Source organism: Pavona decussata, unplaced genomic scaffold (assembly GCF_977016875.1).
Source record: "Pavona decussata unplaced genomic scaffold, jaPavDecu1.1 SCAFFOLD_19, whole genome shotgun sequence".
NCBI lineage: Eukaryota > Metazoa > Cnidaria > Anthozoa > Scleractinia > Agariciidae > Pavona > Pavona decussata.
The window spans coordinates 2015072-2032500 of record NW_028145442.1 but is presented as its reverse complement, the minus strand read 5'-3'; the positions used below and the strand labels follow the sequence as shown (position 1 = coordinate 2032500).

Genomic DNA, 17429 nt, shown 5'->3' with positions numbered 1-17429 from the left:
ATATTAATCTAAACATTCGAAAATTTACAAGGGCAAACAAACCTCTTTTCTGGCAAAAGTGAACTCCAGATGTTTTTTCGTATTTCCGGCCGCCATGTTTGTGCCCCTCAGAGGGACACAAACATGGCGTCTCCGTACTAAGCTCTATAAATTTATGTGGAACATTTTGTCAAATAACTCGAGTACGGAATGCCGCACAGACCTGGCACTTGGACAGATGCCTTATTTATTTATCCTCTATACCATGTCAATTACTTGACTTCATTCATGGAATGGTTTTGATTTTTTTTTTTCAATGGCGTGACAGTGAAAACCGAGAATAGGTTTTAATACCTCTTAACCAATGGTTAGCGCTAACCATGCTTCGAGCAACTGAGCCCTGGTGATTAAATGAGGAGAAAGATGACTTGTATATTTATAACATCTTTATCATTTAATCACCAGGCTTAAAACATAACGATATCTTACATTTCTTCCACTGAGCATATGGCACCCATCATCAGCAATCAAATCATGGCAGTGCGCAGGAGTTTGTCTCATGAACCTTGTACCAGCACACTACTGCGGGCGACCCTAAAATTCGGAACGGCAGAATGGCGGAAAATCACCACAAATCCTATACCACGGAACAGGTTAAAGTTATAGTTTGTTTCGGGTAATTTTCCGCCGTTCCATGTTTTAGGATCTGGGGTGATTTTCTGCCATTCCACTGTTTCACCGTTCTAGCTTTTAGGGTCGCCACACCACTAACACCTCAAGTAATTGCCCCCTCCTCTCACCCATAGGTTGAGGATGGTGCTGGGTTGTGTGTATTGCTCCTCGTTTTTGTCTGAAAAAATGTTTAAAAATTAAATCCATTCTGCAGCTTAGCCCATTATTACTGCATGCATACCAGATCCTCCTTTTTAAAACTCTTTTTATTGTTTCTTCCCTGGAGTTTTAATCAGATCTATACAGTGGAACCTTGATTTAAGGAAGTACTAAGGGACTAGGGAAATTGGTTCATTATATTGAGGTTCTGTTCCATCAATTTTAAAAGGCTGGGCGGAAGAATATTGTCCGTTATACCAAGGATTTCATTATATAGGGGTTCATTAAATTGAGGTTCCACTGTAGGAAGCTTAAGTGGTTATAACTCAAAAACAAGCCGGGTGACCTCCATTTTTTATTGTGGAGCTTTGATCAATATTTTAATTTAAGATTCAACTTTTTCCAAAGTTGATCAAAAATTGTACCAAGGGGTTCAGAGCCACCTTAATTAAATTTCTGAACATTTGTGGTGGCTCTATATTTTTTAAATTTGCAAAAAATTTTACCTATCACAATTCAAAAGTAAAGAATGAGGATCATTAAGCTTACTTTTTAATTACAATTAGGGTTATTTTAATGGGTTATATTGTTGCTATGATAACCTATTAAGTGAGAAAATAACCCTGACTTGTTTACAAATGATTAGGCATTTTTTGACACCATTATTGTAGTATCAGCCGGTAAAAAGTGGAAGTAATGATCCATTAAATTATTATAAGTGCTGGGAAGTATTGAACCCTTGTGAGCCACCTTAAAATGGTGGATTAATAACTTGTTTTAGAACTTCATCTGTCACTGCCTTTGTCTAGTCCCTTGGCCTCTGTCTTTCACTATGGTCAATTTGGTTTTGATCTTGTGGTCAATTGTTTTTGCATATATGCTGCCAAAATAAATTGACTGTCACAGCATGAGAAATGTGCTTTAGAACCAGTTCATTTTTATATTTGCAATACACCATGGTGAATGTCTAAGTTAGACTTACTTGGGATAAAGTTTAGTTATAGACAGACATGTCAAATGCAGCTGGGACCAGGAAACCTTTTTTGTCAGTTTCACAGTCATTACCTGCGAACACAGACATATTTCTGGTTGCTCTCTGCCAAAAAATGTTCGGCGGAGAGAAGCCAGAAATATGTCTGCGTTCGCTGGCTACACAGTGGTGTACCATGTATGATCTTATTAAATCTATTTTTTTTTACAGAGTGTTTTGAAAAGTTGCAAGGGATGAAAAGATGGAAGATTTGTAACAAAAGTCATGAGAGAGAATAGTGTTTCCTTTCCATAGAGAAACATTCTAATGTTATTAAGTACAGTGCAGCAGCAAATTCACAAAACTGTAAATACTCTGTAAATTCTTTGAAATTAGCAAACCAGAGGACTCAATCGTAAACTCAGAGTTGTTTTCTTTTTTTACTTAAGATACAGAACTTGTTCCTCGCGAAGCGAGGTTAATAAATTTGTCGGGCCGAGCCGGCCCGAACGGAGCTAAGCCGCGCAAATTCAAGCGAAAAATATATTTATATATTTCGTTGAAGGTGTCCGCACTGTTGCCTAGCTACAGTGAAAAACAAAGTATGAATAACGTCAGACTGTCTGGCGTCGTCTAGAGCAAAATTTGCATACATCGGGAAAGCTCAAATTTCAACTGCAATGTTCATCAATATTCACTGGATACAGAACTATCTCTCCAGAATCTTTTCCCTTTCTTCCAGAAATTTTTTTTTGTGAAAGATTACATTGAAGAAATAACACCTTTTGTGGCCGCAGTAAAAAAATTTTCCGTGGGAAATAAATTCATCGAACACGACACGTTGTTCATTTCGTCGCGTCAGAAATAGATTTTCAACCGCAAACTAGCCTGTGGAACCTCGAAAAGACCATGCTCATAAAAATAGTTGCTATGTTCAGAAACCTTTTAATCTCCTCATTTGATGCTACAATACGAGTAAATAGGGCTTTCCACCCAGCCCAAGCTTCGCGAGGTTTTGCGAATCACGTATTTCTAGTAGGTAACTTCCTTCACTGCAAACAATTTTCTTCTTTTTTCACAATTTTCTCTAGCAAGAAAAGAGCAAACAATTGCATGTATTATTTATCAGCCAAGAACATTTTTGACACTCTACCTTCCTGACTGAATTGAACAGTGTGGTCAAGAATATCCAAAACAATGTTTTGGTCTTTTATCTTAATTTTTTTTGTCGTGTCTTTGTAGCAAAAAAGCAGCATAATTGAAGGGCTTTCATTTAGTATTTAGCCACATGTTGCAATGAGGCTCACGCCTATAACAATCTTGTAGCTTTCTGGGTAAAATAAACCAACAACCATCAAGATCACCTAGCTGTAACATCAAGGCTTCATTCAGGTGTATTCAGCTGCAATCTCATCCCCAGGATATTTGTGATATTTAAATGGTGGAAGATGGCAAAGATGCTGGGATACACTGCAAACTACTCCACTAATCCTAGACTTGATCTTCACCTTCTCTGCACTTTTTCTGATAACAAAATGTGATATCCATACTCGATCCTGGAAAAAGTTTAGTGAAGATGAAATCAAGTGTATGTCAAGGGTTATGTAATGGATGGAGTGGTGATAGAAAACTGAGGCTCAGGGTATAACTGACCTACAGTGGCTTTAAAACGAATGTTTGGTTTTATCACGCCTGATAAGGTAATTTAGCCACTGTAAAGAGATTCGACAGGGGCACCCAGCGAGACCATTTAAAATGTTGTTTCCTACATTCCTACACCGGCCTGTGTAAGCTAACACAGTTCGATCTACAACCCCCTTTTTCGGACACCCTCGGGACCGCAATTCGAACAGCGAAAGTCCATAAATAACGGGGATTTATTTCAGTTAAGGAGCCTCGTAACAGTTTTTCTAGCATGGAAGGCTTGCTTCGATTTCCGTCATACTACTCTACTTTTCAACCTATGACCAAATTATATGTTTTTGTTGGTTTCTAAGCAACAGCTGTTGGCACAGCAACGGTGACACAAAGCACTTCATTTTAAATAACGTCGATTATCTCGAAATCCAGTTAGACACTTTCAGGAAAAACTACTCAACCTAGGCAACTTGTGGACGAAATGAGAAAAAAATCTGTGAGAGCGTTTTCAAGTAAATAAAGAATCATGTTTTTATGCGCTGGTTTTAGTTATTCCCGCATTTTTTATTAAATTCACAAGAAAAATAAAACTTAGAACCTCTCGTTTCTGTCCAAAGGTCTTTTATCACAGCAAAACATTCTAAAAGTACTTTGAACTTCTTAGGTGGGATTTAGTTGCTGCCCGTATTTATATCGGGGTGGCCGTCATAGCGAGGTGTCCTCAAGGCGAGCGTATTCGGACTCTTTCGCTGAAAATTTTTGGGAATATTATTGATTACTCGAATTTTATACGAGCTGCTTTTGGCTTTCCGAAAATGCTAGCTAGCCTTAATTTTTTTTCGCACTTTCAACGACCTATTTGCTCCTCCGAAAACATAAGGGATTAAAGCTTAGTTTTTCCGGTTTACGAAAGTTTGAGGTGAACTTTCGCTAAAGTATACGCTAGTTTTTCTTCACAATTTAGTCCGAATTTCTTAGGTGGGCAATGGTTCCCGAGCAGGTATTCCACAGAAATGAACCGTTTGGTGTCACTGATTTGAGTGCCGACGTTTCGAGCGTTAGCGCTTTCAACCTTTATAATCTTGTGAAGGGCATTGAATTTCAAACAAATTCACTTATCTGCGGCAAATTAAGAGTCCGTCAGTCTTTCAAAAACCCAAGATTTGCTTATTTTCCAGCTCAAATTTGACTAGTTCGCTGTATCAAATGTTATGAATTTACCAATTTGGGTTGGATATCAGATTCGTAGAAGTCTAACTTAGCAACTTCGTCTAGTGAACAAAATAACTCTTGCTCGGGAGAGAAGCAGTACTTTTCCCTTCAATTATATACAAATTAACACTGTGAGAAGTTCAAGTGCGTTAGATTTAGCCTACAACCGCACTATATCTGGAGGGGCAAGCCGTTACTTTAGTTAGTGGACCTTTTTGTACAATCCTGGTGTTATCACAACTAGAGACATTATGTTGTTACACTTTCGCCTTGATCACGTCTCCCTTCCTTTCCCACCATTCAATGTTGTTTAAAAAACTTAAACGCGCTGTAAAAGATGTCGCGTTCCTTGCGTTATCCAACATTGCACAAGGGGAAGGGGGTGGGTGGTCGAACCAATTATTACTCTCGTTGTAGCTGTGACTGTCTCTGTAAATAAAGAGGTACTGTATAATGAAATCAGCCGGTGACAGTAAGAGTTCATTTATTCGCAACACAGACTAGAACGTTTTTAGCCCTCTAAGGGAGAGTAAATACTTTCATGACACCATTCCTTGTAAGCCCCTGGGTCTCCGAGGAAGTACATGACCCCAGGAGACGACAACCGGAAACATGTTACTATGGTACCCGCCGTGACCAACCCAGCTTATCAGCCTGGTACCCAGTCTTGGCGCACAACAATTTTTCTCTCATTCCAGCTTGCTGTCTGGTTTGTCGAGTTGGGTAGACGTTGGTAAGCTAATTTCGTGAAGACTGAATACGACTTCCATTGAAGCGAATAAGAAATATACGGGAAGGAAAAACGGAAGGAAAAAGCTGTATTGAAAGAGGTAATCGGTGATATTTAAGCGCAGCGCAGCCAAAGTACTGATTAACTTCCGGCTTGTGTATGCGGTAGGTAGTTTCCATTTATCATTTATATGATTGGTAATCGTGTTTATTACATACCATGGTAGTCGAGAAATCGCAAAAGTTTGATGTTAATTTCGTTCGGCTAAATATATATAAATATATATGCAGTAAGACTGAAATAGCATCTTTTGTTAGAAACGGGATTTACCGAAGTTAATTAACAGGAAATCACAAGTTTGCGATTGAGTACAGAGAAGTGTAATCACACCACGCAACCGAAATGTTCAGTGGTCTTCAATAACTCCGTCTAGCCAGTGACAACCTTCCTTTCGCTTTATACATGCGATGTTCCCAATCCATGTTCAGACCTGAACTCGTACCTAAAGTTTGCTTATCTGAAGCAGTATAAAATTGCACTCTATTGAGGATCCCCGGGGGGTGCTCCCTTATGTGACCTTAACGGGGACGTGCGGCCCGATAGGGTATGGTTTTCTGGGTGTTTTGTCTTGAACGGGGTATCTAATTTCATCACTTTCTGTCTTAAATGACCTAATGGCTTAAAAAGGACAAGCTTAGATGTTTGTTTATTGTTTCTTTGAAGAACAAAGCATATGAGGTAAAAGTAATCTGCAAAGGACCGTTAATGGAAGAAACTAGTGTATTCTTATTTCATTCTAGTCTTAAACAGGATATGATTTTGGGTTAAATGTCTTAGATAGGGTCTGAAAATTTTGAATTCTGTCTTAAACGGGGTAGGGAAATCAGAAAATTGTGTCTTAAACAGGGTCAGGGTTTGAACGCCCGGGCCGCACCTCCCTACTCAAGCATCTGTTGAGTACTTCCCCCCACCCCGGGGGATAAACTTTATCCGTGATTTTGCATGAGTGAAACACAATGAGTAAGGGCTACGGTACCAGAGTAAAACACCGGATTAAAGACAGAGTGATCAAGTCACGCTATTGTGCTACTATTCTTTTTAGGAATGAAATAATATTAACCCATCGAAATCTAGCCAGGCTAATCGAAACCTATTATTTGAACATTATTTGAACAGGGTACAATTTCTACAATTAGCACATGTTTGTGACAATGAAATAGACAGTGCGCAGATAACCAGTGTCCGTAAAGTGGGGTTGACGATGTATGAGAGTTTGTCACTCGGCTCGGGACACAAAAAAGTGTCCGTTGTCCGTATTAAGCGCTGTCCTTATTAAGCGGGTTAATTTTAGAGAAAATATATAAGCTTTTCGTCGGGACAAACGAAACTGTCCGTTTTATCCGGGTGTTCGTACTAAGCGGGTGTCTGTAGAGCGGGGTTGCATTGTACTGTATTTCCATACACTAAAGCGAACTTACCAAGAACTCATCAAAGGGCGTTATTCGCTGTACTGTGATATTAAATACAAGATCTTTTGCAAGCTATAGAAGGAAGTTGTGCATTTCCTCCCACAGAGAACGATTTTTATCTCCCATTTTAACTCTGGTGGAAGTGTCTGAAACGCAGCTTTCGGCATCAACAGCTCGAAAACATTCACCGACTTTGATACTTTTTTCTTGGGATCTTCGCCTAGAACTCCTAAATCTACACAGTTCGTGGCGAACTTTGCAGTTATAGAAGTTCTAGACGCCGAAGAACCTCTAAAAAATGCGTTGTCAGTTTCATTCTCTGGATAAACGCTTGTGTTGGTTTTGCGTGTTACTCCTACTGTAATAGACTTACCGCTTTGCAGAGAGAAGAATATGTTTGATGAAGAAAAGATAATCTTTGTCATTGTCGGAAAGAGTCCAAGTTAATATTGAAATTCTTGAGCTAAAGTGTAAGATCTAAACAGAACTTAGAGGAGAGTGTATGGTGATAATATGTCTGATATTCGAGAGATTCTTCGGTGTCTCGACAAAGAGAGCAAGCCGGTCGAGGGGGGTTTAACGCCTATCGCGTTGACGGAAAAATAGTTGTGACTAAATTACTTTACTTGTCCCCTCGTGCCAAGGTGGCGCATAGGGCCTTCACATGGGCTTTCCAGCGATTCGTGTCTTGCGCTGCAGTGCGCACCTCACTCCAGGACTGCCACCCTGCTTTGGACCTCTCTTTTTCTACCGTGCGCCGCCAAGTTGTTTTTGGCCGGCCTCTCTTTCTCCTTCCCTCTGGGGTCCATGTTAGGGCTGTAACACAGTCATTGTCAGGTTGTTATACATGGATCAATGTTAACTTGACATGCCTAGAATGGAATCTGGCTCGGATTATTCGCTCATCGACAGGTGCCCAGTCGGTCAATGCTTTCGCCGCTTGCGCTGTCCTCCCTTGTGCATACAAGGTTCTCACGTTCCAGTTTCCTATCCTCAACTGTGTTTTTGGGTGCACTATTGGCGTCCTCGGTTCCAGAGCTTCCATGTGGCTTTCACTCTGGAACGTCATGTTGTGTGCCACTCGGCCCCCAAGATTCGGTAGATTGCCTCTTATGTGTAAGGTTTCTGTAATCATTCACTTTTTACGAGGTTAGGTGATTAGCCTAACGCCCAACCCCCAACCTGGAGGGCCAGGGGCTGTCCTTTGTCAGGTCTCTGTCCCTCGACCAATCCGGTACGGTTGCACCCGCCAGGGACTGAGTCCCCACCGGCATAGCTCTTGGGGTCACTGAGACACACAAGCTCCACCACCGCGACAAGGTGACAGGCCCAGGGTGGAGTGTGACTAAATACCTGTAAAATTTTACATTGAAACCCTTATGTTCTGTGTCCAGTACAACACGGAAAGTTAGCCTTAATATCTCTTTCCAGTAAAGTTGATATCACTGCAGAGTGTGGAATATGACTGAGCTGTTGGTGAGACTTGATTCTACTTTTCAGCTCATTGTAAATAGTATATTACAAATTGATACTCAAGGGTGGGGGGAACTAATTGGAAGAAAGGCGCTAAATTGAATCGTTACGGTAATTTGAAAAACGTATGACTACGTACGTTTCATATTTTTTCGAGTTTTTTCATGTTTTCTCAACTTCGGGGACAGCTGTTATTTGCGTTATCCAATCCATTTCGGCTGTTTTGTTTTGTAAGCTGTCTTTTTAACGAGTTTCCATGACAGATAAAACAGTTTTTGGTTGAGTAAACATATCTTATGTCTTAAACAATATAGCACTTTAAAAAATTATTTGCATTTGCACGTGCACATGGAGACTCTACTTCACTTGTAAACACAGTCTTTTAAAACTTTGAAACCCAACGATAGCTCAAGTTGCAAAAACTATAGAGGGGGTGGGGGGTTAAGGGGCGAGGCTTGAACCCCCCTCCCCCGTCTGGGTATCGATCGCTTCCTGAAGGTTAAATTATAACATTTTGTAACGTTATTCTCTGTTAAATCTATCCATTTAGATAAACATTGACCATGAGTATGCCTTCACTGAGTAAACAACAACAAAAGACTATGAACAAAGAATACCAAAACTGGTTGGCAGTTATTCACGCATTGTCAGTGATGTGTGATGGTATCAGACCTTACGTAGAAAGAGAAATGAAAGCCTTCCATCAAGCCCTTCTGGTAAAACTTGCAGGCGTTCCACCATGTACGTGTACTCGGGTTCCAATCCATGAAACAAGAGGTGCCAATCCCTGCCTTTGGGCGATGGAGTTAAAAAAGTGGCACAGAGGAGGAAGACCAAAGTGGCAACAGAGTGACAGTACTAAGTGGACAGATCCTAATGTGGGTTATTGCGAGTTGGCCAAGCTCTTCATGTCCGACCTAGGAACTCGAGCACCTCATGTTGATATCAACAACAGTGATACCACAGGACTGATTAATCTTCTGTACTGGTGTGATCATTTTACAATACCGCAGCATTCAGTCCATGCCGTTCGCCAAACCCGAAACACATGGGGACATTCGTCAAGTCTACAGCTTACTGATGCTGAAAGGAATGACGGCTTTCAATCGATCAGAGATCTATTACAAGATCCTGTCCTAGCTATGGATCCTGATGCACTAAATGCATTGGCTGAAATAAACAATTTACCAAAGGATCTTTCAGTACAGGATATCGAACGGCGCCTGTTACTTGAAGCTCTCAATGATAATAAGGGAGTCCTTAAAGAGTGTCGCGAACAGCTGCAGAAAGAAAGGAAAAAGAAAAGGTCAACTATGCGTCTACAGAAGCGGCTGAGTTCTTTAGAAAACAGCTTAAAGAAAGAGTCGCATAAAAGAGCAGAGATTGAAAAGCGACTGGAGAGTATTGAAGAAGCTGTAGGTGTAAAGAGAAAACAATCCTTAATGGAAGAAAACATGGCGGATGGAATGCAAGAAATGTTTATCAAACAAGTGAAGAGCAGTAGACGTTTTTTTCAGAAGCTTATGTTCGTCTTGGCATTCCTTGCTTTCTTTGTACTCCTAGATCCAACATCTTACGACGACGGTGAGTTACTGTTTTGACGCCCTAATGCTTTGCTCTCCTTATTAGAAAGTTAAATTATATGTCTTTGGTTGTGTTATTATTTACCCAACCTCGTTCCCATGCCTTTTTCCTTGTAAAATTGTTCTTGTCGATGCCGATTTACTACGCCTTTTCTACGCACTACTTCAAAGCCGAATCACTGACTGGACTACGAGCGTGAATCTTTTTCTTTTTCCATCTTTTTGCATTTTCGTATAGAATATGACCTTCTTACTCATGTTACCAAATTTCAATCCTTTACGGCGATTGAAAGGATCTTTTTTTTAGCTTTTTATTCGAAATTTCACAGCCGCCATCACTTGGCGTTGTTCCGGACTGTATTCTGCTGTTGCGAACTAAATAACAGCAGAATACAGTTTATGAAGTAGAATCCATATGAAAATTAGCCATGGGGAATTTTTCTTGTTGAGCCAATGACGTCACTTCCTGTAATTTGAGCCTTAACTTTAGGAACATGGCCAAGTAATGGCGGCCGTGAAATCTCGAATAAAAAGCTAAAAAAAAAATACCTCCAATCACCGTAAAGGATTGAAATTTGGTAACATGAGTAAGAAGGTCATATTCTATACGAAAATGCAAAAAGATGGAAAATGAAATTTTCGTTCCAGGGGCACTTTAAGATCAAAGGATTAAAAATTCTCCGATTTACTAGTAACACTAGCCCTCTAAAAATTGAACAACAATGTATTTGGCGCGTTATCCTATCCACTTATTGATTGTCAGAATTCCCAGCGAGTTGCATAAATTAGAATTATCAGTATGGTGAGCACGTAACCAGGCGATGCCAGGACCTTTTCCCGCCCTCCCCATTTTATAAGGGAAAAGCTCTGGGAACGAGATTGACTATTTACCGACAAAGAAACCGTTTCGTCTAAAATTTATGCACAATTATTGGAATTATGTGTTCCAGGCTACAGTAGCCAAACTAAGGGAAAAAGTGCTGTTTTGCTTTGATTGGCATTTGTTTTGTAAATCAGTCGGCAGAACACCGATTATATTGCTGGTGGCGGCTTTGTAAGAAAGGATACATGCACCGGTGAATCGCCTACTTCCTGAGGTTTTTGAAGTCGGTTAGCAGAACAGTGCTTGGGAATTGTCAGAAAGCTTTGAGGCTCGCAACTGAAGTAATATGGGTGGATGCAAGGCTTAACTTAAGTCAGGCAATAGGCCTTTCCGAAAAATATATGACAAACCGGGTATTATTTGCATTACAACGTTATTCCCAGGGTCTTCTGAAAATTAATAACAGATCTTGTACTGTAATACAACTGTACAGCTTGAGATTTTAATTATTTTAAAGTGACAGAAGGTCCGATCCCGAGATATTCAGTTATGTAATGCGACAAAGTGGTTTAGTAAGCTTTGCAAAACTGCTGCCGTCGGTGGATGAGATCAAGCTCGCTGCTCATGCATTTTCTTAAATTTTGTTTTTATGTTTATTATAAAAATAATGGCTCTCAAACATCCAGAAAGCATGTACAACACTCTAAATGTAGAAATGATGTTTACGGTCTGTCCGTGCTGTTGCTTGATGTCTGCATGTATATTCCATTCCTCAGGCTGTCCAGTGGAAACGTCGTCGATGCTGCAGCTGGATTTGAGACATTTCAACTTCACTAGTTATTTGAATTCAGCAAGAGAAGGCTTTATTGGTCGTAAATGGTTGTTTGATAGAATTGAGGACATTTTGTATAATAGAACTAAAGATCTGTCTGCGATCATAATCATTGGCGAACCAGGAAGTGGCAAGTCGGCTATAGCGGCACAGCTGATTTGCTCCCGTTCGTCAAGTTTGTTCATACACAATAGCCTTCTTGGCTACCACCTTTGCAAGCACTTAGACAAGATCACTAAGGATGGGGGAAAATTCGTGAGAAACCTAGTTGACATGATCGCAAGTCAAATACCCAAATTCACGGAAATCATATCCAGTAGTTCTGTTATACAGCGTGTGCTGCGCGAGGATTGCTCAAGAGATCCACATGGTTGTTTCGAGCAAGCCATTATAGCGCCTTTGGGGCAACTGAAAGTTCAAAATTTGGAAAGAAAATTGTACTTTATTGTCGTAGATGCTATTGACGAATGCGCGTGTAGTGACAGTGGAAGTGTTGACATTGGAAGTAGCATTGCGGAACTTATCAGGCACAAAATGCTACGGCTTCCAAGTTGGCTCAAGCTAATCATAACCTCAAGAAACGATTCCAAAATGTTAAAACTTTTTTCGAAGTCAGTTAAAGTTGATTTGTTTTCTTTACATTCAAGTAACATGGATGACATAGAACTATTCGTCACAGCAACATTGTACGAGCACTCTTCACTTTTTCAAGAAGTGAAGAATTTTTTTAAATTCGACGACGTTGACATTTCCAGCTTAACGTCGTCTTTGTTACATCAAAGCCAAGGAAACTTTTTGTTTGTGAAAGAGCTACTTCATCTCTGGTTATCTGAAACCTCAGTTTCTGCTGTAAAATCCATTCCTCCAAGCATCGATGGCATCTATTATAGCTACTTTGAAAGAGCGTTTGGCTCAGAAGATAACTTCAAATCAGCGCGAAAGATATTGGAAGTTCTGGTGGCTAGTTTCGTTCCCTTGTCGCAAGAAAAAATATACAAGGTTCTCTATCTTCAAGACCCCAAACGGGATTATACATACAGTGACTTTATTAACAAGCTAAATAGACTCTCCCACTTTTTGCGTTACGGCGAAGGAAACTCTGTCTCCCTGTTTCACTTGTCTTTACTTGAGTGGCTCATAGACGAGAATAACCTAGGCAGTCCTTTCTTTATTGACAAACAGAAAGGTCATCTAGCTTTGGCTACCTATTATTTAAAGAATGTAAATAGTAGTTCGACCTGGATTGGTTACAGCCAAACGTTTTTTTTACATCTTGCTCAGCACATAGCTTTTAGTGGACAATTAAGTAGTTCCTATGACGAGTTTCAAAAAATTCCAACCACCTTAATCACTACGCCTGTTGATGACAGTCAACGCACATTACTTCACCTTGCTGCAGCTGTCAAAAATGTTGATGCCATACGCCTGTTGCTACCATTTTTTTCAAAACCGAAAGATTTAAAAGACAATTATGGTGTCACTCCGGCTTTTGTAGCTGCAGCACAAGGAGCGCTTGACAATTTAAAATTTCTCCTGGAAGATGGTGCCAATATATCACACAGAACAAATCCCCCTCCCAGACCGCCATATGAATTTCATCAAGACCCCATCATTGCTTCGAAAACAGCATTTTGGAGCTCGACATTGCTCCATGCCGCTTCCCAGAATGGCCACTTCGATGTTGTAAAGTTTCTGTTACAACAAAATGTGTCGCTCACGGAAAGGGACGGCGTAAATTTTTCAGCTGTTCAGCTGGCTGCACAGAACGGTCACTTAGAAGTGGTGGCTTTGTTGTACAAGAATGGAGCACAAGCTGACCAAGTAGCTCTTTACCACGCGGCAGCCAACGGGCACGATGATGTCGTGAAATTTCTTCTGCAAAACGCCAGTGTTAGAGATGAATGCATGCGCTGTGATGGTTCATTTTATTGGCTCGATGGAAAGGCACGTTATCAAGCCGCTTTAATCGAGCCAGAATTTAAGGCGAATGGCGAGTATAAAAAGTTTAAGAGTGCAGTTTGGCATTTAGCACAGCCTAAACATCATAAACTAAACATCTCAGATTTCCGTGTCATTGATGATAAACATTTGATATTTTGTCAAACGGCATTACATGCATCTGTTCTTAAGAGCCATATCCGGGTGGTCCAGATTCTTTTGTTGCAATCTGATAATGCGCTTCAGTGCACCGATTTTTCAGGAAGGACTCCTCTTCATGACGCAGTTAGAAGCAATAACAAAGCAATCACAGAGGTTTTGTTACGAGCAGGAGCCAACGTGTTACGGAGGTGCAGCTTTCATCAAAATCTTACATCGCCTTGTCCGCGCAGCTACAGAAAATATGATCACTTAAACTTGATGGAAGAATATCAGTACGACTCAGCTAGATGCCCTTACAGATCAACTCCAATGCATCTTGCTGCTATATACGGCCACAGCGAAGTGGCTGCTGTTTTGAACAATTATGGAGCCTCGTTTCATACCACTGACTTCCAAGGAGCAACTTCATTACATATTGCTGCATGTCATGGAAAAACTGGCTTTATACAATGGCTGATATCTTCTTCACCAACAATGCACATTAACACAGCGGCTGAGAATGGTTCTACTCCTCTACACAGTGCCGCCATTTGTGGTCGATTCGCGGAAATTCCGATTCTTATAGGATTAGGCGCAGATACCAAATCTCAAGACAAAAAAGGAATGACTGCCCTTCATTACACTGCTTTAATACCTTCGCCTAAAAGTATGAGTAGGTCAGTGCCTTCCGAGAATCATGATGATAGTAACGAATTTGAAACCCAAGTGCATTCATTTACACGATTAAAAGTGAATATCTCTAAAGATGAACGTCGGGTACGATTCGATTATCTTTTTGATAAGGCCGTTGGCAAGGAAACGCGTTTACTAAGTTTTGATCACCATTGTAAAACTGCACGTGCACTGATGGAACACATAGATGTCACTACTACTAACCAAGAAGATAACCTGGGAAGAACTGCCCTTCATTTGGCGGCTAAAAACGGTCTTGAGTGTATCGTTGCATTTCTTTTAGCCAACAAAGCTCTTTCACAAAAAGAAAATAACGCAGGACTCACGCCTCTAGAGGAAGCGATGCAGTCATGTGACCCATTAGGTACATTCGACGCTCTTTCCGTGGAAAGTGAATTGGACGAGAAGATGTATGACACCCTCATCACTCAAACTGAATGTGAAATTCCAGAGTCCAATCCTTCTATAAAGGACCTTATAGACCATCTTCTCGGTCATCTTGATTACCAAACTGCGGTCGTTTATATTCTTTTATCCTGGGAATTGGAGGTGCAAGGAAACAAAGTTCTGGAAAGTGTGCTCTATCGTTCTATAGAGGAGAGGCAACCACATTTCGCCCTTTTAACTTTGTTGATGGGAGCAGATGTGAACCATGAAGACAGCCACGGAAGGACACCTTTACTGGCCTACCTTCATCATGGAGGAAATTACACCGGTTTTATCCTTAAGCACTTTAATGTACTCAGCCCAGTCAAATGTGGGGAACCATTTTCGTCTTCTCCATTTCATCTTTTGTCGTACAGGACCTCAGCTTGGTCAGAATTTGAGGGTCAAGTGTACTTAGGGATTTTCAACTACCCAGAAAACTTGAAAGAATTGAAAGAATTGGCGTCAAAATGTCAAGATTCGGAGGGTTATACCCCGCTTCACAGAGCGGCCCAAGGTGGTAATATTGAAGCAATTGAAACATTTCTAAGTTGGGGGGTTGACGTGAATATGTTGTCTCGTGATGGACACTCGCCGTTGTTTCTAGCTATAAAAGATGCTGGACTGAAACCAGATCTGATATCATCAGAGATAGTAGACACAACAAGGGCATCAAAAGCAGTCATTCTTGTATTCAAAGAGGTTTTGAGAAAGACTAACCTCAAAATTAGGTGTGATGGTACCTCCATGAAACTAACGATCTATCATCTTGCCGCGTATCGTGGACTTCATGGTTTTCTTTACCACCTTCTGAGTGATCTTAAGCCTCACGGATTTGATATCGATTGCCCAGATAAGTATGGTGTGACGCCACTTTATTTGGCAAAGCTTTTTGCCCATGATGGAATGGACAACCCATTTGATCCTTGGAAAAAGATTGTTCTTTTAATAGAAAGTTATGGAGGCAAATTGAGGTACCCACAAAAAGAAGCGGAACTTCGCCTATTGTACACGCACCTATATGATACCTCTACATTACTAACAAACATTAATATTAGCCTTGCAGAAGACTTGTTGCAGCTGCTTGAAAGCACTAATAATTTTCAGCAATGCCTTCAAATGTTTGACTCCTATTCTCAAAGAAACGACAGTGATTCCTTTCTTGTTTATTCAGTTATGGAGCCCATTTTTCATCATTTAAAGTCATTTCAGAATGAACTCTTAGAAAACGTTAGATCAACAGCTTCAGCCGATTTAACTAAAGTATTATTAGATTTCGATACTACAATGAAAGGAATGCAGAGAAAGTTTGAATGGAGCACTGATGACAAGAAAACAACGAAAGGAGAAAAAGATGAAGAAGAAAAGAAGATAATGTTCATGAAAGATCCCAGTGTCAATTTAAACGATCAGATTCTTTCTGAAACTGCGGAGTTTGCTGAGGTTTTGCAAGAGAATAGAAAAGAAGGACAGCTTGCTTTGTCCAGGACGAGGTCTCAGCACAAATTTGTACACACCTTACTTTCCCAGGTCAGCGATTTCTTCTCGAGAAATAAAAAGTGGCTGTCACGTTTTTCATCGGTCAGAGCTATGAAGACCGCTTTTCCTGTGCTGCACCAGAGGCTTACTTGCGAAATGATTGCTACTTACAAAGGCATATTTCTTCTTAACCTACAATTGCATTTAATGGACCCCGAAAATGGCTGGGTGTGGAAAAGACAAGCCCTCTCGGAGGTACCCTTCATGCGCTCAAGACTACCGTTTATTCTAAAGATAATCGATTTTCGCAAAGCGTATAGCCCGTTCAAAAAAAGGCACTTAGTTCAGTTGATTAAAATTGTCCTTCGTAAACAATCAAAGTTCGATTATCTCGACGCACTTGCATTTGGAAATGATCGTAGTTTGTGGAACTCCATTCACAGGTTGGAGTTTGACTGGAGTGTACGGATTGGCGGAAGAGAGAAAAACATGAAAAAGGTTAGCAAAGACTTTGTGAAATCACTCGTTAGACAGATGAAAGAAGATTTCATTGCAGCGTGGAGGAGAAAAAAAGCTAAAGAAAAGGAAATAAATACAGCCAGACACGCACGAAATGACGAATCCAAGCTAGTGGGGGATACTAAAAGAGAGCACACTGGAAACCGTAAATAGCATTTAAAGGAATTAAGCATTTATCTGTTTTGGTACGTAGAGTAACAACTCGTACTCTACTAGCATCTCAACCTTAAGAAATGAAAAGTAGGCCTACACATTTGAAAAGCTAGAAGCATTATACTGTTGTTCCTTCTTTTGTTCTCTCGACCAATAATGTAAGACTTTGTAAACGGTGTAGATAGTAACACCCTGGAGTATCGACTATCTATGTTGTCACCTTTTTGGTCGGGGCTGCCATATTCAAAAATTCATCGAAACAGTGCTGGAGGGTCTGCATTGGGGTGCTGTATTCTCAGCTATCGGTTAAGACCGTCATTTCTCAGCTATCAATTAATTAAGCCGGATGTTGATTAACTTTTAATTCTCATGTGTCTTTACGTAGCTGGACAGTCTATCATCAGAATATTTCCAAAGAACTTAATTTCGAGTGATTGCAATCTCTTGGAGAGTTTCCGAACACTGCTTGTCATATTCTGACGACCTCACGACTTCTAGAAACAACTTGTGAGGAGCTCCGAGCTATTACACAGTTATTGA

At 40.5% G+C, this 17429-nt stretch overlaps 2 protein-coding genes across 2 annotated transcripts in view; both read left to right on the top strand.

Moving 5' to 3' along the window:
• The window catches only part of LOC146487009 (centromere protein W-like), a 3915-nt gene extending 772 nt beyond the window's left edge, over nucleotides 1-3143 (top strand). The window contains exons 3-4 of the mRNA XM_085091455.1: nucleotides 2012-2240; nucleotides 2817-3143. Of these exons, the coding sequence (XP_084947581.1) occupies nucleotides 2012-2038 (27 nt within the window). The 3' untranslated portion in view covers nucleotides 2039-2240; nucleotides 2817-3143. The remainder of the gene's footprint in view (nucleotides 1-2011; nucleotides 2241-2816) is intronic.
• A 2183-nt stretch (nucleotides 3144-5326) lies between these two features.
• LOC146487008 (uncharacterized) lies at nucleotides 5327-17429 on the top strand. Its single transcript, XM_085091450.1, has 3 exons — nucleotides 5327-5524; nucleotides 8853-9886; nucleotides 11485-17429. Exons 2-3 carry the CDS (start codon nucleotides 8866-8868, stop codon nucleotides 16887-16889), a joined length of 6426 nt encoding a protein of 2141 aa, XP_084947576.1. The 5' UTR covers nucleotides 5327-5524; nucleotides 8853-8865; the 3' UTR covers nucleotides 16890-17429.

Excerpts from the sequence above, each read along its gene's own strand:
- LOC146487008 (XM_085091450.1), top strand. The coding sequence starts at position 8,866 with ATGAGTATGCCTTCACTGAGTAAACAACAACAAAAGACTATGAACAAA. Across the intron at positions 9,887-11,484 it reads TCCAACATCTTACGACGACG|GCTGTCCAGTGGAAACGTCG; the intron begins GTGAGTTACTGT and ends TCCATTCCTCAG.